Here is a 19,030-nt window from a genome sequence, read left to right as displayed (position 1 = left end):
AGGCGCAGGTCAATTCTGTATCCAGGGCAGCTGTCTACCAACTCCACCTGGTACGCAGGCTGAGACCCTACCTGCCCGCGGACTGTCTCGCCAGAGTGGTGCATGCTCTAGTTATCTCCCGCTTGGACTACTGCAATGCACTCTACGTGGGGCTACCTTTGAAGGTGACTCAGAAACTACAACTAATCCAGAATGCGGCAGCTAGCCTGGTGATTGGGGGCGGCCGCCGAGACCACATAACACCGGTCTTGAAAGACCTACATTGGCTCCCAGTACGTTTCCGAGCACAATTCAAAGTGCTGGTGTTGACCTTTAAAGCCCTAAACGGCCTCGGCCCAGTATACCTGAAGGAGCGTCTCCACCCCCATCGTTCTGCCCAGACGCTGAGGTCCAGCGCCGAGGGCCTTCTGGCGGTTCCCTCATTGAGAGAAGCAAAGCTACAGGGAACCAGACAGAGGGCCTTCTCGGTAGTGGCGCCTGCCCTGTGGAACGCCCTCCCATCAGATGTCAAAGCGATAAATAACTACCTGACATTCAGAAGACATCTTAAGGCAGCCCTGTTCAGGGAAGTTTTTAATCTGTGATATTTTAGTGTATTTTTGGTTTTTATGGAAGCCGCCCAGAGTGGCTGGGGAAACCCAGCCAGATGGGCGGGGTACAAATAATAAATTATTATTATTATTATTATTATTATTATTATTATTATTATTATTAAGTGCTTGAGCCTCTGAACAAAATCATGAGGCTACATCCATAGTAACATGACACTGAGAGCCCTCCCCTGAAAATGGGACCATTATTTCCCTGCTTCTTGGTTGCATATAGTTCTGCACAATGAAAACTCTACTGGGTAATTATTTGTGGGACTACATTGTTTTGTAAACAGCTCCACACACTCCCCCAAAAAGAAATGTGTCTATTTTTATTGGAACTTGAATGAATTTGAGAAAAAAATTATACCTTACAAATTCTGTGATTCTAAGCCAAGGGATGGCAAATGCTTTTCAGCTGCAGGGACACATTCCCTCATGGACAACCTTCAAAGAGCTGCATGTCGGTGGCTGGAAGGGTCAGAGGAAAACAAACAAGTGGAGCAACAGATCGGACCCAACGTTAGCACAGTAGACCACACTGCAGCCATGTGCAAGTCAGAGGATTCCCTGACAGGAACCCCTCAGCACCACAGTTCAGATACACATTCAAGACAGGCTAAAGCGCTTGATGTGGGCCTAGTGCAGGATGTGGCACTGGGAAGAGTCTCGGGGATGAAACAGAGAGACTTGCAAGGACTTCATTTGGACCCTGGCCCTGAGGTTTCCCTACTGTAAGTTAAGGTCCATAGCACACAGTTGTGGCATAGGGGTAGAACACATCTTTGTATGCAGAAGACCTGCGCGCAATCCCAGCATATTCCAGTAAAAGTGTATGTGCTGGGCCAGTGAACCCAGGTTATTTTTCTAGATTTTTCTTCACTTTGTCCCCTCACAATTTTAACACATCTTTTTTAGAATCTTTTCTTTCAACATACAAGTTTCTGAGCTTGAGAAATGGAAAAAGCTATTTGTATTCCCTTAATTTTGTGGACCACCTGGAGAGGTTTTTATTGCTCCCACACATTGGGGGGGGGACAGGAGTCCCACGGACAACGATTATTACATTACCATGCAATGTCAAATGGACAGTTCATTGCTCAAGGCATACGCTATCACTGTTTTATTGTAAAACCTGCTCTGCGCCCACTCAGAGTACATTTATTACCTCGCCAATAAAGATAATTACTACAAACAAAAGCTGCCCACCTTTCTCCTTAACCAACGGGGCTTTATAGTTCTGACGTGACTGAGGAAAAACACATTTTACAGTGCAAGGCGCAACTTGAGAATTGTTTGAAACCTGCAGACGGTGGGAACTTTTCTTCAGTCAGTCTCTGGCTCTCTGAGGACCATGAAGCTGAAGGACATATTCTTGATTTTGGGGGAGTGGGGTTGGGGAAAGAAGCCAAAAGGTTTAAGAGAGTGATGAGCGTTTTTCCTCTGGAGCCTGAGCATGCTGCTTTACGAAGGTGCCTCAAGGACAGGCAGGCGAGCATCTTGCCTTGACATAGCTAATCCTCTCATTTCTCTTTGTCTTTCTTTTTGCTCTTTCTTTGGCTTGTGAGCTCACTGAGTTTTTTGTCCAGGCGCCTCTGGAGATGAGCTCTCTTGGCAGGATCCAAGGGCTTGTCCTTTAACCCACTCCCAGCACATAGAGAAGCTTCTTTGCTGATTCTCTGCCGGGCATATGCTTTGACTTTCTCCCCACAGCCATGAATCTGTGGGAGATAAAGCCATAATATCAGCCTCAAGATGTTCCAGCACAAAATTACGACCTTAGTGAAAACTGCTTATCATAAACTTGATCATTCTTCACAGTCCATAAAAATAAACTACTTCACTTACCGGTGGGTCTTTTAACAACAAAACAAAACAATTTAAAAAATGTGAAGGTCATTTTTCCCTAAGGAGCAATTAAATAATCATTTTGGACAGATTAAGTATTTCTTCCCAAACTCTAAAAATGTAAGGAAAATCTCTGCTCCATCATCCAGTCACGTTTGTCACCCTTGTTGATAAATACTAACATTTCTCTCCTATCTCCAGTCTGGAAAGAATCAGATGAAAGGAGGGAAACCAAGAACAATCAAGCCCTTGAATCATAACAAAACACATCATATCTATTGCTAATAAACTGGCAATACCAGCACCTCACCTAAGCAGCTTGAATGTCCACAGTGCTGGGTGCAAACGGTGCCTGACTGGGAAAGAAACTGCATGGAAATAGCCATATAAGCTGAAGAACAGAGTATTAGAAATAAGTAAAACAACGCATCACATTTCCTTGTTTCTTTTGTGTTGTTGGGCCCCCTGCAGACTGGCTGTCACAAGTAATGTTTGTAAAGTTCGTAATTACCTAGCCCAGAATAGGAATTAGCCCAGTATAGCTGTGTTATGAAACTGAGTGAAACTTCTCCAATAATTTATTCTCTGGCTTTGAATGGAAAATAAAATTATTCTAAGGAATATGATCAGTTATGTCAGCTGCCCCTCAAAACTTCACTCAAGCCAAGCTACGGGAAAGCCCCCCAAGGCTGGTTTGTTTGTTTTTCAACAGTTTCTGCAGAACTTTGTAGTCTTTGCATTCTAAATCACAATACCTTAGATTCATGACAAAACTATTTATTAATAAACCTGTTGGATTCTTGTAGGTAGTGATTTTCACTCATCTCCAGGCCACCAATATCCCCCTCCCTCACTCTTAGGAAGCAGGTTATACTGACTGGTAAATAATCTCCCAACCTTGAGTCATCAGCAAGGCCTGCTTCTTGGCCTAACTGCTGGAGCTAAATACACATTGTATAAAAGAAGGAGCCAGAAAGCAAATCGAGGATGACAAGTGGCAGTGGGCAACATGCAAGTCATCCATGAGATAAATTCTACAAGGCACAAAGATATAAAGGGGCATTGTGGAAGAAAATTAAGTGCAAGGAGGATGAAGAAAGTATTATGGACCCACAAAGGGCTGCTAAAATACCAGATTTAAAAGAACACATACTACATGTATGAAAGAGAAGGGAATAGAGACATGCAATATCTCTGCATTTTAGGATTTCTAGAGACGAAGCTACCACAAGTTGAATGACTTGTAAGCACATCAGGAGAAAAGATAACTAGAGAGACAAGTATGCACATTAATGATATAAACAGGAAGGATAAACTAATGGCTGAAAAACAGCTTTGAAGGAAACTCGTTTTATTGCAGATGAGTGACAAAGTGCAAGCCTGCTGGGTTGCTGGAAAGCAAGATTTATTAAGGTGGGAAAGCACTGAAGCTATTGCTTAGAAGAATTCATTTTAACAAGGAGCTAAAACAGCTGGATTTGGTCCAAAGCTGAAAGAAAATGACAAAACACTCTCAAGCAGTATAAAATGGCAAGCAATTTGCAGTCAGTAAAAAGGTAGGGACTTGATGCGACTATATGGGATCAAACCCTGCAGTCCCTCTAAAATGAGTTCTATCTCATTAACTGGTCCAAAATTCAGGCTAGGATAGATTAAACCTTCAACTCTACATGAATTATACTATGACAGCTGGATAACAGTTGAACTGATTTAACCATTTTTTAAAAATTAAAAATCTCACTTTTAAGTTGACCTAACAAAATACTTTTGTGATTGCATACTAAAGGGGAATGCATTCTTCTGCAATACCTTACTGATAGCTCAGTCAGCAGAACATGAGATTCTTAATCTCAGGGTTGTGGGTTTGAGCCCCACATTGGGCAAAAAGATTCCTGCATTGCAGGGGGTTGGACTGGATGACCCTTGTGGTCCCTTCCAACTCTACGATTCTATGAATTTATTAATCCAGCCCCCGCAGGGGCCTGTTCACACAATCAGATTTCCTTTTATGCATGCAGCTGCTCCACAGTGGCTAAGAGGGAAAAGAAACTGGCAATCATTTCTGCATTTGCAAGTTGTGCCCTTTCTATGCATTGGAACCAAAGGAACAGATGTGACTGTGTTCCTATATAGCAAGGGAGTGAATCTGTTGCCCTACAGATGCTGCTGGGCTACAACTCCCATCATTGGCTGGTGTCTCACAGTATCCAGACGGCCACAGCTTAGCCACCTCTGCTTCACACTCTTGTTCAGAACCCTGTTCTCTTAATGGGACCACCAGCATGGCAGTGGGGAGGGGGATCCTCCTGCACAGAGGGCGCTGAAATCTGCCTTTGGTTTTTCAGGATCACATCTCCTTTGTGTAGCTCTCTACCAATGCAACTCTGAAATCAGCAAACCCTGAAATCAAAACTACAGAATACCAGAACATTTGGAGTATTTTCCTGCATGTTTTTTGTACTCTTATTTCCTTCATTCACAAATCCTTCGAATAAGATTTTTCTTGATTCAAGCTTGCCTTGAAACACCAGCAAGTGTCACATGGTAAGTATATCTATTTAAGACCACCACTGTTTTGCTTATTTTTTCCTTGCTGCAGCATGTGCAACAGAAAATATTGCCATATATACTTTTATTTTACGGTTAGAAAGAAACCCAACTCAAACTGTTGGCAGAATGCCAGTAAATCCATAATCCAGTAAATCTATTTCAGGCACTATAGATCAACATGTCTTCAGCTAGCTACAACACTTTCTCCATGGGATTAAAACCACGTATGATCTACTGCTTCAAATAAATCAGAGGGGCATAAAGAGGACATCTGAAAGCTCGTTGGAAGTCAGTATTATTTTTCCTGGCACACAGGTCTTTTTTGTGCTACATAGAGACAGCCATTGGGCAGCTCTAACAGAATTGCAGAGTGAGACATTCCCACCTTCTGTGAGTCCTGGACTGCAATTCAAGTGCAACTCACTCCAATCTTTGCTACAGCTGCAATGATGGGCAAAGGATGACGTTTTGCTTTGACCAACACCTAGAAGGAAAGAGGCTTCTGAGGATAAAGCCTGCTGCACCCAGGTGGGCTGCTGTGCTTTCGGTATCTCTTGTACCAGTGTGACAACAGCAGCTAGGGCAAGAGAGTGAGAAAGGGCTTTGCACAACTTCTCTTACTTAAAGCTGCTCTTCGTGCATGGTATCCAATGAATCTACAGTGTGATGAAGGAGAGAGGGAGAGAAGAGAGATAAAAGGCTTATAGTTGAGCAGAACACATGGCGTGGCTGGTGTCATATGAAGATGCCTTTTAAAATCATTTGCAAGTCACTTTGAGCATCTCCTTTTTTGGAGGGGAAAAGCAGAGCACAAGTCTACCTAGTTCAGTATGGACTGACTCTCCATGGAGCAGGCTTAAGGCCTGGGCACTGCCTAGCAAGGCTACCCAAGACCTTTTAGCTGGAGATGCCAGAGATTGAACCTGGGACCTTATGCATGCAAGGGTATGTGCTGTATGCCACAGAACAGTGGCCCTCTCTAGGCTAGCACCATCAGCACCTCAGATACACACATTTTCTAGAGCATCATCCTCCCACAAGCATCTGAACAGGTTGTGGGCGGGGGGGGGTGAATGTTAAAAGAAGAGAGGTGAATTGAGGTACATTGTACCAAGAGGAGATGACTCAGACACTCCAGGGGAAGAAAACAAGACTCTGAAGAATCACATTATTTCAGCAGTGACACATTGTTAAACACAGGTCCTCTGCCCTGCAGTGCTAAGTGCTTGTGTTAAAAGGCCTCGCCTTGTTATTCCAATCAAGGGGATCCATCCTTTCTATCCTCCACACCACGAAGAACAGAGACAGGGAAGAAATGGGGGGTGTATTTTTGTTTGTTTGTTAACAGTCTTGAGTGGGTGGGTGAGTGAGGGGAAATACAAGTACATTGTGAACCTCACAGGAAAGGAAGTCATTCTCATATTAGAGCTTGGTGAAAGATTGGAGCGAGATTTCACAGACACACAGAGGCTCAGAATAACTAAATCCATACAAAGTACCAAAGGAAGAAGAAAATGCTTCATATTCCTCCTACAACTGTAGGCCAAAAAAAGCACCTCTGAATGAGTTTCTTTTTTCACTTATAGCCCAGCAGGAGAGAACTTCCCCATTATTAGGATATATTAAGCTGGAGGCAACTCCCCCCTCCCCTCCACTCATGGTTCCCTTGTGAATTGAACTGCATGTGCATATTATGCTATATGGCTTTCATAAACCTTGCTCCCCCTCTGTGATGGGATTATGAGCTACTTGTGCGTAAAAGTTCAGTCCCTCAGATCTTGGGCATGTTTCTCAAGACTCTGTGTACAGCGGAGCCCCTTAAGCATGACTCCCTTAATCGCTGGCAGAATCCGACAGTGGGCGTTTACGGAAACGACTCCAGCATAGAAGCTCCTTAACGGAAACGCGTCGTCTGGACTCTCGGCGCGACAGTTTCCGGCGAGGAGTGGGTGTACCTATAGGAGGTCCTGAAACTTCTCCACTGTTTTCGCTGGACGATTCCTTGAGCCAGTCTGGCGCCTCACTCTCTCTCTGATCTCCCACACTCCCCCTACTGGTGCCTTCCCCGGCCGCTGAGTCTCTCCTAGCTTCTGAGAGCCTCTCCACCACCTGCCTTTCCGATGGCAGTTCCCTGACACCCTCATACCCTAAAAGCAGATTTTCATGTTATCTTTTTAAATTAAAAAATAAAGTAAAGAGGAATGGGAGCAATCCACCCACCAGCGGATTTGCACATGTTCAACTGGCCTTGCGAATGGTTCAAAAGCTCACCTTCCTGTGCCTGGAAGCCTCCTGGAAAAATGGGAGTCTGTGAAATACTTAAAAAAAAACACACAGCCATTTCACACTGAATGAAATTCAAGTCCTGAAGGACTGGGGGTCAAGAAACTGAGCAGATTGTGGCAATGTTTAGCTTACCTGAACCAGGCAAGGAAAAAAACATACCTCTGGGATGTGGTGGCTGAGACAGTAGCGTTTATTGCAATGCAGGCAGAGCTGCCCCAGGGTTTTCACACTTGCTTTGCATTTGGGGAAACCACACGTGTTGTCAGCTTTGATTGCAGCAGAAATCAGAGCATCAAAATCTTCCTCTGCTGAACCTTCCACTTTGGTTTTAACAGAAGCCTTCCCTAAAAGCACAAGGGTGGGGAGGAGAATCATCAGCATGCAATAAAAGGAGCTTACAGATGAGCTGAGAGTTAAGATGAGCTGAGAGTTAAGAGAGCTAAGAGCTGTTCAGCAGTGGAACAGACTCCTATGAGAGGTGGTGGATTCTCCTTCCTTGGGGGTTTTTAAACAGAGGTTGGATGTCCAACTGTCATGTATGCTTTAGCTTAGATTCCTGCATTGCAGGGGGTTGGACTAGATGACCCTTGGGGTACCTTCCAACTTCTAAGATTCTATTATTTCAACACAGTGTTTTTTTCATGGGAATAAAAGGGGCACAGGTGTGTTCATCCAGTCCCCTAGTAAAGCCTGCAAAACAAGCTGATCAGCAAAAACAGAAACCCAGGGAGCAATCGCAACCTCAGATGTATGGAATGGCAGAAGGCTGTCTTCATATGCACACACATGAGAACAGATGGCTTTGTAAACCATGCAGAAGCAAGTAGTATCACTTGGCAAGATGAAATCCCTACCCAGAATGTTCAAGCAAGATAAACTGGGCAAAGAAGAAAATATGCACACGGAGAGACTGTACTCCGCTGTGTTACACAGCACTGAGATTGATACACTAGGTGCTGATTTGCTGCTTCTAAACAGATCCAAGAGCAAGTGAATTCTCTCTGTGTGTGGAGGTTTCCACTTCTCTTCAAAGTTAGCTGTAAGAGAAAAGGAGTGTGTGCACATGTATGCATATGAAGCATACACAAACGAACGCACGAACGCACACACCCCATTCTCCTAAACTGGCAGATGGAGATTCTCCCTTCTACGGATCTATTTTTGAGCTGAGAAGTTCTTCCTCCTCACTGACATACTGCCTCTACAAACATGTAGATCCAGGCAATATTATCATTTCACAGTTGATTATACAGCATGGGCCAGATAAAACCCTGCCTTGGGGGAGGGGGTGGAATGTCTGCCAGCTTCACATCTTTTCTTCCTACCTGCACAACACTCAAAGCAACTGTTCCACGGAGCAAGCTAATCTGAGCCCTGGGTCATTTTTGTCTGCAAATCTGTTATTGCTTTCAAGGGTTGGGGTGGGCAGAGGCACATGTCATATTTCCAAAACCAAAGCCTGGCATTCTCCTGATCCCTTCAAAGGAAACCTATTGGATGAATAATCTCTGTGTCTCAGAACAATTAACTTCAACTGCATTCCTGGTTGTTGTCAAAAGTAGTTGCTTTCAGAAGAAAAGCCTGTCACAGGCAGAGCAGAAGGGGAGAAATGGATTGTAGGCACAACATAGAAGCGGCAATCAATTTTTAAAGCCATTCTGGGAGCAGAGAACTCCCATCGCCTGCTGCTCTGGCCTGGAATTTCCCAAAGGATGCCCGAGGGATACATACCCTGGAATGCCTCTGCAAAGGAATTTCAATTAAATATGGGACAAATGAAAGGGCAGCAGTGAAGTATCATCACTTTTTCCTTTTAGAAATGCAAATAGAAAAGCTCTGCAAAGGAAGGGAATTTGCTACAGAATGGCAAATCCCAAGATGGTATAATAATGTACCTTTGGCTTCACTTCCATGTTTATTCCCAGTGATTTCCTGAAGGTTTACATTTGGCTCACTTCTTTGTTTGGCCCTCTCCTCTCTCTTGGCCTTCTCCCTTTGCATCCGCTCCATGTGCAGGGTTTTCAGATCCACCTTCTTTTTGCTAATATGGCTTCCACTCTCCTCACAGGAGGCATGGGTGTCTTTCGAGGGGCTTGGGGGTCCGCAGGTTAACTCTTGTTCAGAGGCCTGGGATTCTTTGGGGGTGCCTGCAGGTCTGCAGCACAACTCTTGTTCACAGGCCTTAGCATCTTCCAGAGAAAAGTCTGTCGCAGTGCCTCTCTTACGGACACTGATGTATCTCTCTCTACCTTCTCCTGTGCTCACATGCTGCAGCCCATGTTCCTCTGCCAGACGGTGGACAATCAACCTGTCATGAGCATTTAATGATGAAGGGAAATCCAGTTGGGTCTCACCGCTCTCCAGAAACTCCAGTATCCTGGTTTCATGCTTACATGAATTTCCCTTCACTTCAGTATCCACTGTTGCCTCCCAGGCTGGGCTTTCCACAGAACCCTCTATGGGTCTCTGCCCAGTCCGTTTGGCTGGTTTTCCTCTTGGCTTCTCTCCATCAGCCTTTGGGGCAAGTGGAGTGTTGCACTTAAGTCTCTTTTCTTGGTCACCCAGACCCTGAGAGCTCTTGGGAGCAGCATAGTTATCTGGCACGATGTCATCCAGGTATTCAAAAGCGGTGCGCACCTCCCCATGCTGGTTCATGTAGTCCACCAGGCGTTTAAGGAAAATGTGGTTGCCAATGGTCCGAGAGTCACAGATCACAGCCACATGACGGCGGGCACGAGTAATTGCAACATTTAGTCTCCGGTCTTCAGCAAGGAATCCTACTTCACCTGTATTTCATAAAGACAATAATACAGGCCTCAAAAAAATAGCATATGGAAAAATTAAGCAGCAGTAGCAATAACAATAGTAACCACCACCACCACAAAATGTATAGTTTCCTCCTAAATTTTCCAGTTTAATATGTTGACCTAAGGATTTCTCATGTTCACTCAGCTCCAAAATGCCAGGACATGACATCTGTTATGAGACACGCCTTTAAGGCTAAATGGATATGTCATGGGATCCTATGCTATAGTTTGTTCAAGCTTCCCTGCTATCTTGGTGCCACATGGCTGTCAGTGGCAGAGGGGTGGACCTAAATCCCAGATCTATCTGTTCACTGGAATAGACACCTGAAGCTCTCCTGCAATTGAAGTTACCATTCCACATTACAGTATTCAATGAGCAACCAATACCAATGCATGAATAATCCATCGTTGAGTATAGAAAGAAATAATTCATTCATACATACATAAACCTCAACGTGTTTTGGGTTACAAGGGCCCCTTCTGCAATTACCAAAGAGTTATAAGCAACTACATTGATCAATACATAATTAACAAGTATATTACCACAATCTTATTCTTATTATCACAGAAAAGCTAGATGAACTCTGAGGTTTCTTAGGGTGTTGTAGCCTATGCCCAATATATACCGGTAATCCTATACTTACAGAGGTATAGGAACTGCAAAATAAACATAGCCAAACTTCATTACCACAACAAACTACAAGATCAGATGCACTCCAGGTTGATCATTACGAACACGGACACCATTTTTGCACAGTGAAATCTTGCTTTAGTTTTCTGAACTCAGGACCTGGTCCAGTTTATGGGTCCTGCTATCAAGAGCCTAGCAAGGTCTTCTGCTAGTGAAGCAGGGCTTCCCTCCCTTCTCCTGCCCCCCACAATGGCTCTGCATTTTGGTGGCAGAACCCCTAGAACAGTGTGGAGGGAAGAGGGGGGAGATTGTTCCATCAAGCAAGCAGAAATGCTTGTGTTGACAAAACCATCTACCAAGGTCATATCACTGCTTAAGGTGGTCAAATGAATATGAAAGTGAAAATGTATGTATTTCATACATTTATAGCCCAGCTTTCTTCCAATCAGTTCAAAGCTATGGGAAAATAGGTGGAAAGTATTGTTAAAGATGAAATAACCAAGCATACAGGAGAACAAGCCCTGCTAAAGAGTTCTTCCAGAGGGTCAACAAGGATATAGATAGAGGTGATCCAACTTAGACTTTCAAAAAGGCTTTGGGCAAACTACTGCACCAAGGACTCATAAGCATGTTTAGCGGTCATGGAATAAGAGGTGAGGTCCTTTTGTGGATCAGGAACTGGTGAAGTAAGAGAGAGCAGAGAGTGTGAATAAATGTTCTCCCAATGGAGGAGTGTAGATAGTAGAGTCTCCCAAGGATCAGCATTGGGACCTCAATTCACCAGTTAATGAGTTTCATTAACTGATTTACCACTTGCAGCTTTATAACATCTTTTTATGCATGATTATTCAGTTGTAAGTTGCACTGTATCTAGTGGGGTTTGCTCTCATGTAAACTAATTAGTGATGTGAAACTGTAGTCACCGGGACTGGGATCTGATGGCACACTGGTTTACTTTTTGAGGCTATATTAGTTATGGTGTGTTACTGTAAAAGGGACAAAAATCATTTCATTTAAACAGTGATTGGGGGAGCTTTAGATTATTACATTTAAGTTACCTTACACTTTCTGAAATATCTAAAAAGGTACATTTACTATGATTTAGCTAACAGAGAAACATGTTAGACTTCAGCTGATGACTTAATTGGTTTGTGAAAATACAAGTAATATGTCAACTATCTCTTTTAACAAAACCATTTATTTAAAGCTCTACTTATTTTGTGACTTTTTTGTCACAATACTGCTTCGGTCTCATTTGAGAAATCAAGCTGAAAATACAGCTTCATTCCATTTAATTTTTAAGTAGGGGAAGTAGAGTCCACTAAATGGCCATGAACAAGAAAATTTAAGTTTCTGTGGCTTAATGTGGCACACAAGCCACAGATACCCATTAATGATTCACATCACTGTGATTTGTCAGAAGCGGAACAGCAGTAATATTCATACAGATGGTCCAAGCTGATTAACTAAACCTATCTAATGTTCATGTCTGCAATGGAATTGGCCTTAAGCTATAGGTCAGGACTGCATTGTTTCAGCAGAAATTAGGAAGCGAAAGCTCCCACAGAGCCTTGCAGTTACACTTTCCTTTTTCCTAGTTATTGACACAAGTCTAACTTCCATAAAGGTCAGAAGGAAAGACAGTGAATGCTATTTTTAAAGGCAATTAACTAGCACACATGTGTGAGCCAATGGATAAAAATGACAGACACATATGAGACTTTTCCAGAAGCTATTTCTGATCTCCAATTATTTTCTCAAGGATCTGTAACAACAGAAAGCAAATGCTAAGTTGAGTCAGCTCAGCTGCCTAGCTTGGGTGGTGTAGCTGAGTCCCCTGCTCCTGCAGCTAAGCAGAAGACAAGCAGAAAACAAACATTAAAACTAAATGAGGGGGGCAGGCTTTTGTTGCTACCATCTGAAGACATAGAACATTTCAGAACAGAGCCTGTAGGTACTTTAAAGTGAATTAGGTTGCCAATGTGTGCTTAACAAGCATTGTCTGGAAAATAATAACAAATCATAATTGAAGAACATGCTGCTATTTACTAACTTCACTTAAGAACATAGCAGAAAAGTAGCAAGGAAAAGTTTTACTGCTTTGACTTCAGCAACCACAGTGTTCTTTATCCTCTACCTAGTGCCATGAAAGCAGAAAAGAGTATGTGCTCTGAGCAGAGCCTACCATGCTCCAGTCCCCAATTTTGTTGGGCAGGATGCTGCCAGCTGTAATGAAATATTTGTTGTATTTCCAAAAGGAATACACCTGGGAAACAAGCTAGCTTTTGACCCGCACCCAACAGGTTTGTGGTCAGTTCAGGTTTGCTACTGTGTGGAATTTTTAGAGCTGTGGACAACTGTGTTGTACTCACTACAATAGAGCTGACAGGTGGCAAGTATCCAGCAATTACCACTGGCTTACCTGAAGGACTGCCTGTCTTCTCCAAAGGTGCCTGAATTAACAGTCCACTCTTTCTTAATTAATTTCTAAGACATAATACGGGGTGATTCATAATGAAGTATACGGTAATGGAAACTGTATACTTCATTATGAATCACCCTGTATATTAAGTAGTAATAGTAGTAGCGTGAATAGCCATGACAATAATAGCCACAGGTTTGGTTTGGTTTTAAAAATCAACCCCCGTAGACCACTCTGCCTGTTAGAACAGACCTGGTCCTACTATTGGGCAGAGAGAGGCAGCCGCCGCAGGTGGCAAAGGCTGGTGTGTGGCGATGTGGAATGGAGAGGCTGCCATCTTGTCCTTTGCCTCAGGCAGCAAAATGTATTGGACTGGCCCTGTACTAGAATATGTGGCTAGCCACCAGAGTTTTCAGCCTGTGCTTGGAAACACCCCTTCCCAGGCTCTCTGGACAAAAAGGAGAGTGTTTTGCTATATAAATTACTTTTCCATTGCGCAGTTAATTATTGAGAATCTTCCGCTCTGGGAAAAGTGACAGTGGTTCCCTGCATATGGGCTCCCAGCAGTGTGGAAGCCACTTGCATGTGATGTGATACATGCTGCAGGAGTAACACAATCATGTTGGCTAAAACAATTGGGTGATGCCAATGCATTAGGACATGAACCAGGAGGTAAGGTGCCAATGATTCATGCAACTGGTACTGTCCTCATAGTCATGCTACTCCCAAGTACTCCCCTGTAGGATGTGATTACACCACGTGGAAGCACCTCCTTTGATTCCGAGAGCATGTGTAGAAGAGGTCAGCACCTTGTTCCAAAGAAGGAGCCAGTTGAAACCACACAATTTTAACAGTTTCCCCGATTCTGGCAAATTAAGTTTCTTTTTGTTCTATATGGTTCCAGGTTATAACCTATGTACCTTTTCTGTTGGACCTTACAAAAGAGAGGACAACAGCTTCCTTCTCTCTTCCTTGGAAGCCATCCACTGATTTAATCTCCAGGTCTGGGTACTTGTGACACAAAAGCTCCCTTAGCATATCCACCTGAAAAACAAAGGCGTTGCTAGGACAACAAACGTTATTACTACAATTTATTGCCCACCCTTCATCCTAAAGTCCCAGGGCTTTAAATTTTTTACTTTGAAATGTTGTGCTTCTGAGAGCATGGCAGACACACTCACCTGGAGGTTGTAAGGAGCAATGACAGCAATGTCTCTTGCTTTAACACCAGCTTCCACTAAAGCCTGAACGTGCAAGCTGGCAAGACGCGCTTCGCCTGGAAGGGGAAAAATAAAACTTAGCTGTGAATGAGCGATTTAACCCTAGAACAAGTTGACAGATTCCACTTAAAAAGCATCCAATTCAGACAATGATAGTGAAAGGCTGCTTTTCACTTGCCACTTTAAAAACAAGTCTTTACAATCAGTGAAGTGTTTTGCCATGGTTTAGAGCTATGTGCACAAATTAGAATGAACCTAAGCAAACACTTGAGATTGTGTGCTTCCTTTTTCCCACGTGGATACCAGAAACACTTTTGCAGCATTTAGTTTCACTTTCAAAGATTCCTGATTGAGCATTATGTACAAGCCAGAGACTGTGATTTAGAACAAACTGGTTAGTTAAACAAGGCAGCTTCAAGCCATGGATCATAAAGTTCTGAAACTGACCATAGTTCAAACATTCACCAAGCTACTTGATGCCCTACATCTCCTCATATGAAAAAAGAGTTCTCAAATTATCCCTTAATAAAATTTACAAGGGAAACATGCATGGAGTAGCAGTAGTAGTAGTAGTAGTAGTATGGCTATGTTGGTAAAAATATTTTTAAATGATTTACAAATACAGGCTGTGTGCCTTATGGATTTCTTTAATAGCTGGGCAAACGGTTATGAGTTCCATACAACACTGTCAGATACAAACAACACATCACAGTTCACATTCTCAAGGGTAGTAAGATCAGTGTTGAAAATACCAAGATAACACCACCCCAATTCCAAGAAGTGAAATCTGCCTTTGAACTGATCCAGCATAGGTTAGGAAATTCATATTTTAGACCATGGCTCTTGCAGCTATTTGCCTTTGGAAGCTGGTGCCTATTTATTTGTGTGCCCATTTCACTATGTTTCTGAATTAGACTTGCTGGTACTGACAACAAGGGCTGCTTCAAACATTACGCAATTCCTACATAGACAGCACTTCCATTTCTTACTATGGATAAAGGGTTGTCAATGCTGATTGCCCTTGAGAAGCTGTAGGACTACAACTCCCATCATACCCAACCAAGGTCCAGGCTAGTTGAGGTTGATGGCAGTTACAACATGGCAACATTTGGATGGCATCACATCAGTTACCCCTGGTGGAGATCATAATGTGCATGCAACATATGCAAAGATGGGTACTGCATGCGCTCACAGTGAAACCCTGCATGGAATAGGACTGTGGCAGGATGCTAACCTACAAATGGGTGTAATATTTAATTCCTGCATGAAATAGCCTTTCTAAGAATTAGCCATGCTATGGTGATACAACATGCAAAATATCCCAGAGTTAATGCATACTTGAGCTTCCCATGAGCACACCCCTTTCCCACTCCTAAATGCAGTCTAGAATTCCCAAATGAATACTGCTACTGGAGCTCAGTGAGACTGGAAACCTTCCTATTTATTCAGCAACAGAGACAGAGCTTCACAACAGTTGCTAGGCTGATTTATAACTCCAGAACTCTCTGTGCTCAGAGAACTGGCCTTTCTCTCTGTTAGCAGAATTGCTGTATATGCCACCAACATGGTCAGGCACTTTCTGACCCATTAACTGTGAAGGTCTGTGCCTTGTTCACTGAGAGATCTGACAAAGTGCTATGCGGCAAGGCAATTAGAACAGAAAGCTCTCTCAGCTAAGCTGTACCAACAAACCATATGGGAACCAGGAGAGTCCAGCACTTCAAGCTGACAACATACGACTTTGCCCATCGCTTCAGAGCTTGTGTTGCAATTCAAGAGTGCTATTTAAACCACAGGTGTCTGATCCAACAATCATCACAAGCACCCTTCTTCCTCAGCTCCAGGACTGGCCCTACTTTTAGGCAAAGTGAGATGACTGTCTCAGGCAGCACATGCTGAGGGGTGTGTGTGTGTGTGTGTGTGTGTGTGTGTGTGTATGTATGAGAGAGAGAGCAGTGGCAGTCCCCTGTCTACTCCTCTTAACCAGTTCCCAGATAGAAGTGAAGGATGCTATCCTGTCACCAGTGTTGAAATAGAATTCAGCTGTTGGCCCAGTCAGCCTTTGTACAGGGCAAGGGCACCATCTTGCTTTTTGCCCCAGGGAGTAAAATGTCTTGGTCCAGCCCTGTTAAGCTCTGTCAACTTTCATTAAGGTACTTTATTATCTTACCCTAGACCATGAGGCTGAACTAGATAATCTTTCATTCTCCTGCTTTTTGCTTTTGAGAATTCAAGGTCTTTGGGGAAGGATGTATTTTGCTAGGTGGCTCTATAAACCTTGTCTAGTGCAGTGATGTTGAATCCAAATGGAAATTTTCATCATCCATGGTCAGTTATCTACAATCCATTTTCCTCTCCAGCTGCATGTTTTTCCACCTGCTGTTTGGTTACAGTACACTGTGGTCTTGATAATTTGGCTGGACCTCTGCCACATCCATGGTAATGAGGTTTTCAACCAGTGTGCCGTGGCACCCTAGGGTGCCTTGAATGATGGTCAGGGGTGCTGCAGGCAACACTGGCCTCTGTCCCTCTTTCCTTCCCTCTCTCTTCCGATGTAGTCTCGTGTCTCTACCTCCCAAAGGCTTGCATAGCTGTTTGTTGCAGCAGCCCTGGCTACAAGCTTTGCAGGTGAATGGTGCCTCAGGGGCTGGTCAAGGAGTGCTGGTTGCCAGCAGCTGAGGTGGCCTTGGAGTAAGCAAGCGGGTGAAGGAGCCCAGCTAGCTAGCCCACCAACCCTTGCTGTTGGGAATTGGCAGACAAGTATGAGGCCAGCTAGACAGGTGCTGCACTGGCCTCTCTTGTCCTTGCTTTGTGCAAGGCCTGCCTGGGAGCTAAGTGCCTGGTGCTGAAGAGGAGCCCTTCCATTTTGCAGGCCCAACAGCACCCACTGCTGCCTCCCAAGGTAAGGTGCTGACCTCACATTCACCTTTAGCCAGTTTCTGTTGGGCCACTAAGGCTGGGGGCATCCTCTTCCCAGACTCCTGTGGGGCAGTGTGAGGAGGCACCTCTCTTTGCAGTGGGGTGGGGCAGCTCAGAGACCAGGGGCAGCAGCAATGGCTGCCGAAAGGACTCCTAAGGAGAGGGGAGAGGAAAGGAAAGGAGCCTGAGGGAACACTCCCCAAGGGAGGGTGTTTGAAAAAGGGGGAGAGGCTGCCAGCTCTGCAGGCAAGGGGGGACACAACTGGGCTCCTGAGTCCCATAGGGGTGCCGCAGAAAGAATGTCAAGGGAGCTGTGGACTCAAAAAGGTTGAAAACCTCTGCACTTATTGGTACTTTGTAGCAAATGTACAGCCCATGTAGATTGCACTGTACTACTACTGAAGGAGTTTTGAAAGGTACTGGTGGCTTACACAGGCTATCCATCCATCTTAGGACCACAAGAAGCATGTCTAAACCTTGACATCCCAAGATTTTTCCATGGATGTATTCATATTCATTTCCATGTGTGGTTGCCAAGATCCCAATAGCATAACTAAATTCTTCAGTAACTCCCCAAGGCTACCACTTTCAACACCGCGGGCACAAGGCAACCTTTTTAATGTAGTAGCAGCAGTTGAAATTACAGCACATGCATGGATAATGTAACTTGAAATGTGGAGGCTGGGGGGGGGGCGCTGATTCCAGGGTGGGAGTGTGGAGAACCATAGCAGGTAAAACAACAATACCTTCATTTCCTTTAGACTGTTCATCTTCCAGCTCAAGCTCAAATAAGCCACAGCCAGCTGTATCAATAAGCAACAACGGAATGCAAGTTTCTTCTGTGGAAGCCACCCCTGGCAGGTCCCTGACAAGTTATTAGAAAGAACAATAAGTTAATGACCCTTAACTAGCATGAGTATAAACAGCAGCACATTTATTCTGTTTTAGAATCCTAACACAAATTGACCTAGACTATTCCACAGAACCTCCATAGGTCAGGCCACAGAGCAGAAGAATCCTCCATTCTGTGGGACTGCAGGTCCCACTATCGGAATGTTTGTCATCTGAAATGTCAGTTATCGAAACACAAAGAATCATACCCAAACCTAGTAACACAAACAGCTGGTTCAGATATCCAAGCAGCCAGAGTTTACCCACTTCCTTACTTGTTTGTGTTTTGCTAGTCAGTGGCAGCCATTTTGGGTGGCAACCATGAAGAAAGGAACGGAGGGAGAGAGTTCAGACAAATTAGGGAACAGAAGAGACCAGACAGGGGGCAGTTTTTCCTTTGCTTGTCTTTTGCTGGTTGGCTGCTCAATTTGAGAGAGAGAAATTGAGATTGGACGAATCTTAGATTCCCTATAGGAAATAATGGCAATCATCTGCTTGTTATGTGAACGCTTGCCTAATGAACGATTTCCTGAGAATGCATTGTGTTCAGATAGTGGGACTTGCAAATATACATTTGCAGTGGACCCCACTTGGGGTCACTTCATATAATTCCATTGGGCGAAATGATGGAGGGAACAAAGCCTCTGCTCAGCCAGGTCACCATAAATTTAACCTTTTTTGGTTGTGGAACCCTGCCTGTAGAATGCTCTCCTCAGGGAGCCACACGTAATTAGTATTTGATGCCATGTTTGTGGAGAGAGGGATATATACTGTACTCTTGGCAGACTTGCATAAAATTTAGAGAGATTGTTACACTGAGATCACAACACTTGTTTACAAACAAGCAATTCCAAAGTGTTTCAGCC

At 44.0% G+C, this 19,030-nt stretch overlaps 1 protein-coding gene across 1 annotated transcript in view; it reads right to left on the bottom strand.

Annotated features, from left to right (window-relative positions):
* Nucleotides 1-1,686: 1,686 nt before the first annotated feature.
* IGHMBP2 (immunoglobulin mu DNA binding protein 2) overlaps nt 1,687-19,030 on the bottom strand; it is a 64,167-nt gene continuing 46,823 nt past the window's right edge. Inside the window, exons 10-15 of the mRNA XM_081874919.1 lie at nt 18,020-18,138; nt 14,316-14,410; nt 14,055-14,178; nt 9,170-10,060; nt 7,434-7,618; nt 1,687-2,311 (exon numbers count right to left, since the gene is read on the bottom strand). Coding sequence (XP_081731045.1) covers nt 2,114-2,311; nt 7,434-7,618; nt 9,170-10,060; nt 14,055-14,178; nt 14,316-14,410; nt 18,020-18,138 — 1,612 coding nt within the window. The 3' untranslated portion in view covers nt 1,687-2,113. The remainder of the gene's footprint in view (nt 2,312-7,433; nt 7,619-9,169; nt 10,061-14,054; nt 14,179-14,315; nt 14,411-18,019; nt 18,139-19,030) is intronic.

The sequence above is a fragment of the Podarcis erhardii genome, assembly GCF_964252035.2.
Source record: "Podarcis erhardii genome assembly, chromosome: 1".
NCBI lineage: Eukaryota > Metazoa > Chordata > Lepidosauria > Squamata > Lacertidae > Podarcis > Podarcis erhardii.
Note: the sequence above shows the minus strand (reverse complement) of the source record. Positions and strands in the feature narration are given on the sequence as shown.